The sequence below is a fragment of the Lepidochelys olivacea genome (genome assembly GCF_965140295.1).
Source record: "Lepidochelys olivacea isolate rLepOli2 genome assembly, chromosome: 1".
Taxonomy (NCBI): Eukaryota; Metazoa; Chordata; order Testudines; family Cheloniidae; genus Lepidochelys; species Lepidochelys olivacea.
This window is the reverse complement of record NC_140411.1, coordinates 209,993,426-210,006,050: the sequence shown is the minus strand read 5'-3', so window position 1 is coordinate 210,006,050 and position 12,625 is coordinate 209,993,426. Positions and strand designations below refer to the sequence as shown.

At 46.1% G+C, this 12,625-nt stretch overlaps 1 protein-coding gene across 4 annotated transcripts in view; it reads left to right on the top strand.

The window, feature by feature from the left end:
* Positions 1-12,625, top strand: part of SPAG17 (sperm associated antigen 17) — a 298,248-nt gene that overhangs the window by 82,954 nt on the left and 202,669 nt on the right. For all 4 annotated transcript variants that reach the window (XM_084612789.1, XM_084612788.1, XM_084612791.1 and 1 more), the window contains exons 4-5: positions 7,677-7,808; positions 9,636-9,840. In XM_084612789.1, the coding sequence (XP_084468915.1) occupies positions 7,677-7,808; positions 9,636-9,840 (337 nt within the window). The remainder of the gene's footprint in view (positions 1-7,676; positions 7,809-9,635; positions 9,841-12,625) is intronic.

The following is a 12,625-nucleotide window of genomic DNA, read 5'->3' as shown; positions in this document are numbered from 1 at the left end:
GTTTGGTAGCTTTGATCAATAAACACCACATTAAGGTGTTGAAATTAACTTAAACAGTAAAAACTGTAGTCATAGTCATGTTGCAGTTTTCAGGTACTGTGCAAAAAAATGATACTTTCTCATTTTGGGCATCATTGATTCACCTCTCCTATAGGCTTATGGCACTGCTTGACAACTCCACATCATATCTCATCTAAACGTACATAAAATAAACATTCAAATGATATATGATGTGTGTATGTGTGTGTGTAGGGTGGGTAGAGTAAACTCCAAAAATATAACCCTTTTTAGAGAATTTCCGCACATCTATTTGAACAATAAATCAGCAACTGTCACTAGGCCTAGTTACTGTATGAAGTTTTTGGGAAGCTTTCCAGGATTTCCCCATTTCCCCTCTGCAGCGTTTCAAGGACTCTGCTTTGCATGCCCTAGCCTTCTAGTTAGGCAGTCGGGATGTGTCTCCTGAAGACTGTTAACACCACTTCTGCATTTATCAGAGGGGTCAGTGAAGAGAAACACAAGGATCTCTCTCCCTCAGTCAAGGTGATGAGTACACTGCTTCTGCCAAATTCTCTCTCTGAACTGACATTCCCTGCTTGGGCTAGCTCCAGCTGAATATAATTCATTACAATTGATCAATAGATTTTAGGGTACCGGTCGCACCTGCAGTTCTCTAAATCCTTCTCTAATCTGTTACTTACTGAGGTCCTAATCTATCTCAGAAGTCAGCAGAAACCTTTCCAATGATTTTAATCAGAGTCGGATTGGGCCCTAACTGAGACAGTGGTCAGGAGGTACTCTGGCAAAAGTATATTATGCAGTGCAAAGCAAAATTGATGATAGCTGTCACATATTTTTGTATTCATGCAGTAAGCAAAATGCCAGATTTACTGGTGTTGGGTTTTTGTTTGTTATGTAAGCAAGTGTTTCTGTGGTGTTATATCCCTCTTCTGAGTTCCAGAAAAACTGGACTATGTTCTACAGGTCTGCTTGGGCCTAATTTTAAAGCCCAACCTGGACCTGAACCTGGCCTGAGAGCTTCAAATGGTTTTCAGAACCCACTTGGCCTAAACCCAACACTTCACACCAAACCTGCGTCAGTACCACTGCCTCATCTTTGGGTTTGGTCTGGGGCGGGCTTCCTGCTTGTCCCCCATCTGCAACCCATCTCCAGCCACTTTCTGCTTTTGGGGGCAGCACAGTGGTGGCTGTGTACCCTGCTCCTGCTGGACGACACCACCTCACCCTGCTGCGTGTGGTGCCGAGGGGAAAGCACTGACTTTTTGGCACACTCCACAGTACATGCAGCACAATGAAGTGGTGGTGGCTGGCAGGAGTAGGGCATGTAGCCATTGCCATGCCAACTCCATGGGCTGGAGGAAGTAATTGGAGATGACCCAACCCAAGCCCGAGAGGGTTGGCTGTTTTCAGACCTGACTTGACCTCAACCTCAGCAGTGTCCCCTAGGGTTCAGGTCAGTTTGCAAGGCTCTACCTTGTTCCTCCTCCTATGGCATGAAACAGTAGTTTGGTCCATTTAAGCTTCAGTTACATCGAGTCAATTCATAGTTAGAGGCAGAATTTTCTTTCTCCCCTCTTTCACTTGGCAGGGGAAATTCCTATGAAACTGAACAAGAAACCATGAAAGCCCAAGGTCAATGGTGTTGTCTGTCTCAGCCCTGGTCTACACTATGAGTTTAGTTCAAATTTGGCAGCGTTCATTCAATTTAACCCTGCACCCGTCCACACAACGAAGCCATTTTTGTCTACTTAAAGGGCTGTTAAAATCAATTTCTGTACTCCTCCCCGACGAGGGGATTAGCACGGAAATCAACATCGCCAGGTAAAATTTGGGGTAGTGTGGACGCAATTCGATGGTATTGGCCTTCGGGAGCTATCCCAGAGTGCTCCATTGCGACTGCTCTGGACAGCACTCTCAACTCAGATGCAGTAGCCAGGTAGACAGGAAAAGCCCCGTGGACTTCTGAATTTCATTTCCTGTTTGGCCAGCATGGCACAGGTGATCTTTTAGAGCTCATCAGCAGAGGTGACCATGGAGTCCCAGAATTGCAAAAGACTTATAGAATATCAGGGTTGGAAGGGACCTCAGGAGGTCATCTAGTCCAACCCCCTAATCAAAGCAGGACCAATCCCAGTTTTTGCCCCAGATCCCTAAATGGACCCCTCAAGGGTTGAGCTCACAACCCTGGGTTTAGGAGGCCAATGCTCAAACCACTGAGCTATCCCTCCCCAACATGGACCAAATGGGAGGTACTGGATCTGATTGCTGTACGGGGAGATGAATCCATGCTATCAGAACTCCATTCCAAAAGGCAAAACCCAAAATATTTGAAAAAATCTCCAAGGGCATGAAGGACAGAGGCTATAACAGGGACCCACAGCAGTGCCACGTGAAAATTAAGGAGCTCAGGCAAGCCTACCAAAGAGACAAACGGCCGCTCCAGGTCAGAGCCCCAGACATCTGCTTCTATGATGAGCTGCATGCAATTCTAGGGGGTACCACTACCACTACCGCACCCCTGTAAATGGACTTCTGCAAGGGGGAGTCTCACGCAACAGGGATGAGGATTTAGGGGATGAGGAAGATGATGATGAGGAGTAGGATGAAACTCTTCTCCCCGACAGCCAGGAACTGTTTATCACCCTGGATCCAATAACCTCCCAACCTTCCCAAGGCGGGCTCCCGGACCTTGAAGGCGGACAAGGCACCTCTGGTGAGTGTACCTTTGTAAATATACTACATGGTTTAAAAGCAAGTGTGTTTAATGATTAATTTGCCCTGAAGACTTGGGATGCATTTGCGGCCAGTACAGCTACTGGAAAAGTCTGTTAACGTGTCTGGGGATGGAGCGGAAATCCTCCAGGGACATCTCAATGAAGCTGTCCTGGAGGTACTCCTAAAGCCTTTGCAAAAGGTTTCTGGGGAGGGCAGGCTTATTCAGTCCTTCATGGTAGGACACTTTACCACGCCAGGCCAGTAGCACATAGTCTGGAATCATTGCATAACAAAGCATGGCAGCGTATGGTCCCAGTGTTTGCTGGCATTCAAGCAACATCCGTTCTTTATCTCTCTGTGTTAGCCTCAGGAGAGTGATATCATTTGTGGTCACCTGGTTGAAGTAGGGAATTTTATTAAGGGGATGTTCAGAGGTGGCTGTTCCTGCTGGGCTGTTTGCCTGTGGCTGAAAAGAAATCATCCCTGCTGTTAGCCAAGCAGTGGGGGGGAGGAGTGAAGCGATCATCCCAGAGAATTGGATGTGGCAGGGGGTGGGGGTTAGTTGGGTTTGTGCTGCACATTAACTTGAAAACCACAGCCCCTCCTTTTAAATGGCCAACCCATTTTAAATGGCCAACCCAATGGGTGCGTGGTATGGGAAATGAGGGCACTGCTGTTTGAAGCAATTCCCACATGTTATGAAGGTTAAAGAAGCCAAAAGACTGTGGCTTACCGTGGCTGCCTGCAAGCCAAATTCTGTTGCCCAGCCCTGCATGTGTGAGCTCTCACACCAAACTGGCAGGCCCTCAATAGAAGAGGCAAAATGCAACCTTGTACCGAAAGCACATGTACTATGTAATGTTAACAGCTTGGTTCACCGTGAAAGAGTCTACCCATTGTTCTCTAAAATGTGTCTTTTTAAATACTACTCTCCCTTTTTTTTTCCTGCAGCTGCAAATGTTTCAACACTCCCCCTATCATTTCCATCCAAGAGGCTAGCGCAGATAAGAAGGTGAAAAAAACACACTCGCGAGGAAATGTTCTCCGAGCTCATGCAGTCCTCCCACACTGAAAGAGCTCAGCAAAATGCGTGGAGGCAAGCAATGTCAGAGTCCAGGAAAGCACAAAATGAATGCGAGGACAGGAGGGATGCGCGAGAGGAGAGGTGGTGGGAGCAAGTGGAGAGGTGGCAGCAGCATGTTGAGAGGAAATAGGATGCAATGCTGAGGCTACTGGAGGATCAAACTGATATGCTCCGGGTATGGTTGAGCTGCAGCAAAGGCAGCAGGAGCACAGACCGCCGCTGCAGTCCCTGTGTAACCACACGCCCTCCTCCCCAAGTTCCATAGCCTCCTCACCGAGACGCCCAAGAACGTGGGGAAGGGGGCCCTCCAGGCACCCAACCACTCCACCCCAGAGGACTGCCCAAGGAACAGAAGGCTGGCATTCAATAAGTTTTGAAGGGCAGTGTGGCCTTGTCCTTCCCTCCTCCACCACCCCACCCGGTGCTTCCCTCCTCCCGCACCTCTCCCGGGCTACCTTGGCAGTTATCCCCCTATTTGTGTGACGAATTAATAAAGAATGCATGAATTTGAAACAATGATAACTTTATTGCTTCTGCAAGCGGTGATAGAAGTGGGGAGGTCGGTTGGCTTACAGGGAAGTAGAGTGAACCAAAGGGGCAGGTTTTCATCAAGGAGAAACAAACAGAACTGTCACACCGTAGCCTGGCCAGTCATGAAACTGGTTTTCAAAGCATCTCTGATGCACAGAGCACCCTGCTGTGCTCTTCTAATAGCCCTGGTGTCTGGCTGCGTGTAATCAGCGGCCAGGCGATTTGCCTCAACCTCCCACCCTGCCAAAAACATCTCCCCCTTACTCTCACAGATATTGTGGAGCACAGCAATAACAATGGGAATATTGGTTTCGCTGAGGTCTAACCGAGTCAGTAAACTGCGCCAGGGTGCTTTTAAACGTCCAAATGCACACTCTATCACCATTCTGGTCTTGCTCAGCGTATCGTTGAACAGCTCCTGACTACTGTCCAGGGTGCCTGTGTATGGCTTCATGAGCCATGGCATTAAGGGGTAGGCTGCGTCCCCAAGGATAGCTATAGGCCTTTCAACATCCCCAGTGGTTATCTTCTGGTCTGGAAAGTAAGTCTCTTGCTGCAGCTGTTGAGACAGACCAGAGTTCCTGAAGATGTGAGCATCATGTACCTTTCCTGGTCAACCCACGTTGATGTTGGTGAAACGTCCCTTGTGATCCACCAGTGCTTGCAGCATCATTGAAAAGTACCCCTTTCAGTTTATGTACTCACTGCCTTGGTGCTCTGGTGCCAAGATAGGGATATGGGTTCCGTCTATGGCCTCACCACAGTTAGGGAATCCCATTGCAGCAAAGCCATCCACTATGACCTGCACATTTCCCGGAGTCACTACCCTTGGTAGCAGCAGCTCAGTGATTGCGTTGGCTACTTGGATCACAGCAGCCCCTACAGTAGATTTGCCCACTCCAAATTGATTCCCAACTGACCAGTAGTTGTCTGGCATTGCAAGCTTCCAAAGGGCTATCGCCACTCACTTGTGAACTGTGAGGGCTGCTCTCATCTTGGTATTCTGGTGCTTCAGGGCAGGGGAAAGCAAGTCACAAAGTTCCATGGAAGTGCCCTTATGCATGCGAAAGTTTCGCAGCCATTAGGAGTCATCCCAGACCTGCCACACTATGCAGTCCCACCAGTCTATGCTTGTTTCCTGGGCCCAGAATCAGCGTTCCACGGCATGAACCTGCCCCATTACCACCATGATGTCCACATTGCCGGGGCCTGTACTTTGAGAGAAGTCTGTGTCAATGTCCTCATCACTCTCCTCACCACGCTGCCGTTGCCTACTCGCCTGCTTTTGCAGGTTCTGGTTCTGGTTCTGCATATACAGCTGGATAATGTGCACGGTGTTTAGAACAGTCATAACTGCCGCGGTGATCTGAGCGGGCTCCATGCTTGCCATGATATGGCGTCTGCAGGAGAGCAGAGTTGCAGTGGAAGCAGTGGCTGGCGACAGATGCCTCAAGAATAGATATTTATAGAGAAAGACGAGAGGACCTGCAAGGTGGATTCATGAGGGCAGGAGAGCAGAGTTGCAGCGGAAACAGGAGCCCATGACCACCAACATGGAGAAATTCGCTATTGAGATAAGAGCAGGAGAGCAGAGTTGCAGCGGAAGCGGTGGTTGGATGACCAGTTTTGCAGACCTACTGCACTGTCTGCTGCCAGCAGCACCAGGACACAACAGCAGCGGTGTCGGTGAGCTGAGCGGGCTGCACGCTTGCCATGGTATGGCGAGACAAGAGCAGGAGAGCAGAGTTGCAGCGGAAGCGGTGGATGACAACGGTCATATAGAGGACCTGCGAGGTGGATTCATGGCACCAGGAGAGCAGAGTTGCAGCGGAAGTGGTGGTTCGATGATGCCAGTTAGCAGTCCTACTGCACTGTCTGCTGAAAGCAGTATGGCACCCGCACGGAAAAAAGGCACGAAATGATTGTCTGCTGTTGCTTTCATGGAGGGAGGGGCGACTGACGACATGTACCCAAAACCACCCGCGACAATGTTTTTAACCCATCAGGCATTGGGAGCTTAACCCAGAATTCCAATGGGCAGCGGAGACTGCGAGGACTGTGGGATAGCTACCCACAGTGCACCGCTCCGAAAGTCGATGCTAGCCATGGCACTGTGGACGCACCCCGCCAACTTAATGCACTTAGTGGGGACACACACAATCGACTGTATAAAATCGCTTCCTAAAAAATTGACTGCTATAAATTGGACCTAATTCCGTAGTGTAGACACACCCTCAGACAAGACACAATTCAGCAAAATGCAGCATTCACCTTCGTTGCCTGACACTGAGCAAGTAAAATAGACACCAGATGTACCCAAGTGTAATTGCTCCAAGGGGGGGAAAAATAGAAACATGTCAGAACATTTGAGTAGCACCTAATTCAGCCCAAGGTTATACATAAATCTGATGCTTGCTTAGAAACAAAAGTAGGAAAATATTATGGCTGGATTTCTCTTCAGCACTGCTCTCTGCACAGGGTAACTTTATTAGAGCGAAAACAGAAGTGAAAAGAAACATGTAACAACTTTTTATTGTGTTTTGTGCCTTCTTCTTTTTTTTGCTGTAAATACAGTGGTTATGAGACTCCAAGGAAAACAGCCCAGATGTTAGTGAGTTGTATGAAATTTAGTGGCAACAGGCTGTAAAAAGCATAGTAATAAAACAGCCTGTCAGTGTCACACATCTGGACAATGCAGCTGTATGTTCCTGCCGCTGTCATCACCTTAGGAAAACTCAATAGCCTTATTTCACCGCAATTAGGCTACATAGTACCAGCCCAATCAACATTAAACAAAGAGAGGGTGTCTTTGCACCAGTATAGCCCCGCTCAAATTGCCAACAAGCAGTTTGTATCTTTCAGTGAGGGTTAGTCGCTCAGACACTAGCCATTTTGTAAACAGTAGCCCAGGCTATCCCAGTTGGTTTGGTATCTATTCAATGCTATTTAATTTATAACTCTCTAAGTTGCTGTTAATATCACTCCACTATTTAAAACCTAACAATGAATGTTTTTACAACATGAACTGGAAATCTGTATACTCCTAAAATGAAATGTAGAATGTTGCCCTCCTCTCAGCTTGTGTGTAGTGTGACATTGAGCAGCACTCCAGCCGATTAGCAAGAAGGACCTGAGAGCCAAGGAGTGGGGATAGGCAGTCACTGGTGTTGGGTCATTTTTTGAAAGTAGACTTGGGATGGCCATATCACTGTGAGCCACGTACTTTAAAATGTGAAATATCAGTCCACCTGTCAGCACACACAGTGTATGCCAAATTTTATATTGAAACTGTATTAATAATAACTCTTTCTTCACCTCTCTGCAGGTGATAGAGGCAGCCAAAGCCATTCTGGATAGTGGAGAGCAGCTTCCTGTAACACTGATTGGAAAACTACTGAAATTTCAGCTGCTTTGCGTCAAACAGAAGGACCTGCAGAGAAGAGCAGCTGAAAATAAGGTATTCTTGTGTGCTGTAGGGAAGTCGTTCCACCCAACTTTATGAAGGCAATTCCATTTCCTCCAGATCACATAGTCAAGTGTTGCCCAAGAAAATTCAACTTCTGTCCCTCCTACTATTAGAAAATATTATCCAATAAATGCATTTATAACTGAGGAGAAGCTAGAAACAAACAAAATAGAATATTCTTTTTTATTAAGTCTTTAAAATAGCTAACCCTTTAAATATTCATTCCTGAGTACTGAGATGCAGAAGGTGGGACAAGAGAAAGAAAAACAGAAAGGGAGCAAAGTTAATACAAAAGTCCTTGTAAGAGGAATGAGAAGGAAATAACTGTTTAGTAATTATAAAGAAGTTAGGAATTATAGGTGAAGACATCGGAAGAAACAAATGGGATACAAACGCAGGACAGCTAGGTGCTGCAGTTTATGTAAAAGGTTAAAGAATAAGCAAATGAGACTACAGAATGTAAGGAAATATTAAACTGGGAAAAAAATAGTAGCAAAGGACTCTGAAGGTGTTGAAGACATCTAGAGCTCTTTGGTCAAAACCTGACAAGTTCAGTGTCTACTGTGTTCGGGACTTAATTCTAGGAAATGACCCAGATGCAATAAATAAGGCAGTGTTTTGTGAACATTCTAGAACTGACAATTATATAATCTGACTCTATGTGTTCATTGGGTTAGGAACCCAAAGCAGTAGCACAAAAAGATGGGGTTTACAAAAGTCTGAAGTGGAAAAAATTTGAAATGAGATATAGAAAACTGGTTGGAATCCATGAAGCCACTAGATAGCTTGGAGACATGTCTGAATGGTTTAAAAGGAGCACATCTGAGGGTGCTTAGCACCAGACTGAGAAGGAAGAGAGCAAAAGAAGGCAGAATCTCTGATTTCTAATCTGAACTAGAAGACAATATCTACAGCCAGAAAGGATGCTTCTTCTACGGTATCCAGCAAAACAACTGAGTATTGTAAATCATACCAATTACACAGAGTGCGGAGAGCTTTTCTTGCTGCTTGCACTCCCTTTAACATGACACAATGAGAGGGCAAAAAAAAAAAAATGAAAAATCGAATGTACCTTTTAAAAAATTCATTTAATCTAATCTGGGGCCACAAACACTAAATTGCTTAGTTCTAATCATATGATTTTAACTGCAATTGTTTTACCTTATATTACAGATACATACTGTCCACCTTAGCTATATTATAATATAGTTTTTGTCTGCGAATTATCTAATGATTCATTAATGTCCTGTGTGAAATTAATTTAGTGCTCTCAGTCCCAGTTCATAGTGGATAGATGTTCACATCAAAGAAAAGACAAACAGAGTTGGCACCAATTGATTCCATAGTTGGCAGTTTCAGTAGAGAAGCTAAGGACTGAACCAGCCTTAGAGTCTGAACTTTTTCATCAGCCACAGTTCCTTCCTGGTCCACAGGGAAGCTTGCCCTGCTGCTGCAAGTATTGTACCTGGTCTGAAGCTTAAAGCATCAGAGATTATTAGTTTCCAGTGTTGTGTCAATCCACCTTTCACCAGCACCAATTTCACTCATTTTTAAAAATCACAGTTATTTTCTCATATATACCCTATTCTTTTAGCATGAGATCTTGGCACTGCTATTTAATAGGAATATAATAAACTGAAGAGCGTGAGGAGGGAAAAAGGGTGGAGTCAAGACAGCTGCACCAAAACAAAATCCTGAAGGGTCAGAGGGAAAAATATTCAAACAAATATATTCAAACGGTAAGGTTTTACTACAGTCAACTATTTGTTCTGTACATGCTTAGACTAATATGTGAGATTAGTTCGTTAATTTTACCAGGCAGCAGAAGAGCGAGAGAAGGAGAAAGAAAAAGACAAAGGGAAAGCTAAACCTCCTGGCAAGAAGGAAAAGCCGCCCAGTGCCAAGTCTGCAGGAAAAGGAGGGAAGGGAAAGAAAGCTGAAGCAGTACAAACAGCAACTGCTATTAAAAAGGACACCACACTAAAGCGACGGGGAGAAGAGGAGGAAGATGACAAATATTTGGGTATGTAAGGCATGCAGATACACTGCTGATCAACTCACCCAAAGAGCATTTAAAAGTCTTGAAACCTACCTGCTGATTCAAGACTGATGTATTCCCTTTAGAAAGATTGAAACTCATTATTAATCAAGAAAGAAAATAGTTACATTTATCGCCATATCCATGAGGCAATCTTCTTGTGTTATAAAATATCAAAAGCTGTACAAGTTAATAATGTGCTAACCAGTTCTGAGAAAAATCATATTCCTAAACCATAGTGGACATGGCTAAAAACATCCACTAAAGGAAGCCAAAAATGTTGAGGAATTTACAAAGCTCTGCACCACTAGACTGGTGGCATACTTAGCGTGGAGCCAGGGTTTGTAACTACAGAGCAAGTTTAATCTCCCATCTTCCAACTCCAGCAGACCAGCTGTTATGTGTCTCACGCTCTCACAGAGCTCTTCACAGCGAGGCTTAAAGCATATAGGGTATGTCTACATTGCAATGTAAGCCCAGTCTCAGACTCAGGCTTGAGTCAGAATCTCCCTTCTGCACATACATTCATCTCTCGGGCTCAGATCCAGGGTCCTAGGACCCCGTGAGGGTGGACACCTCAAGCCCCAGTCAAGCTGGGACACAAAGTTAAAGCCCTATTGCTTTGCAGTATAGACACAGCCGGTCCGGATTTGGGTCCTGGGAATCTGCCAGATTTCTTTGTCCTTTCCCTCCCAAGAATCACCAATTGACTCAAAGTCCTGGTCTACACTAGCGGGGGAGATCAATCTAAGTTATGCAACTTCAGCTACGTGAATAACATAGTTGAAGTTGACATACTTAGACCTACTCACAGTGGTATCTTCACTGCGGTGATTCGACTGCTGCCGCTCCCCCATCAACTCTGCCTGCCTCTGCCTCTCGTGGTACAGGAGTCGACAGGAGAGCGCTCGGGGGTCGATTTATCACGTCTAGACTATATGCGATAAATCGACCCCTACTGGATCGATCGCTGTCTGCTGATCCAGTGGGTAGTATAGACATACCCCAAGAAAACAGAAGCAACTTTCCTTGTTCTAGTACAGCAGTTTGATCAATCGGCATTTAACCCTTCCATTTTATTCTGACCTCTGAGCTGAAAATACACCTTCAGAGAACCTAACACTCTTAATTTGCAATGCACGCTGACCAAAAGTCCTTTGCAAAGAGTCCTGCTTCACGGTCAGGGGAGCACAGCCAGATTTTGGTTAATCTGTGGTTGAGACCAGCTAAGCAGTGGATTCTAGTAAGAGTACCAGGAATGACCATGCATACCAGTAAATAGCAAAGAACCTGGCAGCACTGGAAATGTATTGGACTGGTGACCAGTGCAGGAAGCAAATTAAGCAGTTCAAGACCAAGTACTGGAAAACCAGGAACCAGAACTGCACCTCAGGCAGCTCACTGACATCATATCTGTTTATGACATTGACCGGGTGCTGGGTACTGCACTAAGTACGGGGCCGAGAGCGGTGCAGTATGATCTGGTCAGCTGGGATCGTGACCTGGTGGACTCAGAATCCAGTATGGGAGCTGAGGGGAACCAGCAGCAGGCTTTGAATGAGGCCAGTGGAAGAGTTTCCATAATGAACTTACGGTTGAAGTTCTGGACTGAGCCAACAAGCCGGTGAAATACCAACATACCTTCATGGACCATGTAGCAGGCTGACTGGAGGGCTGGACAGCCTAGAGGTTAGAGTGTGTGGCTCCCGGCCCCCTGCTTGGTTGCGGGGCCTCAGCCTTTAAGGCCAGGGGTGGGAGGTAGGGGGACACAGGCCCTCCCTCTCCACCAGGTCCTAGCCCAGGGCCCTGTATTTGTCAATCCCTGAACAGGGGCACCCCTCACAGCAAGGACCTTACATTTGCTGTCCTTGGCTACTTCCTACCAGTCTGTTCAGTCTGGGACATGGCCTCTCTAATCCTCTTAGTTTGGTGTCCTGATTCCTGTAGGATCTTTCTCATGGGTCTTGAATGTCGCCTCGTTATGGTCGCAGGCTCCTTTGAGTAGACCAACAAAAGTTGGGGAGGCCAAGCCCCGCAATGTCCCACTCAACATTTCTGATGCACCAAAGGTACCTGACAGAGCTATGGTGGAGCAGGCGAAGGAGGAAACAAACATGGCAGACTCAGACCGGCTGATGCTGCTCATGACACTTGATATAACTGCTGATTTCCCCTACGTAGACCAGTACTTCTGGAGCAGGGCCACAAGCACAGACTGGTTGGACCACATCACGTTGCAGACCTGGACTGACTAGCAGAGGGTCCAGAACTTTCACATGAAGAAAGCAACATTTGTAGAGCTCTGGTACTGAATGCTGAACTTGTAGCAAAGGTGGCCACCCATCTCTGATCTGTAGCACCTAGCTTGGCACTTGTTAACATGTATAGATTGTTGTCTGTCCACATGTGAAATTGAGCACCACACAAATAGTCTCTCAATTTCTCTGCGGCAGTCCATAGAAAGGCAAAGAATTCCAACTTGTGTATGTGGTAGTGAATTTCACTGTCAGAAAGGCCTTGGCTGGCAAAGGCCACAGATCTCCAGTGGCCTTTAACTTGTTTATAGCACTCCCTCTCTCACCTTCCTAACTAATTTCTGTATGGTGAATGAAAGGCTGGCTTCGGTCAGCAAAGACTAGGGCTAGGGCATGAGTTAGGTAGTTAATTATTTCCTGAAGGGATTTTTCATATCTTTTGCTGCACATCAGTTTCCAAAAGGTCATAGTGTGTTTGTTCAGGAGGCCTTGGGTACTTTACTTTAACTTTTACC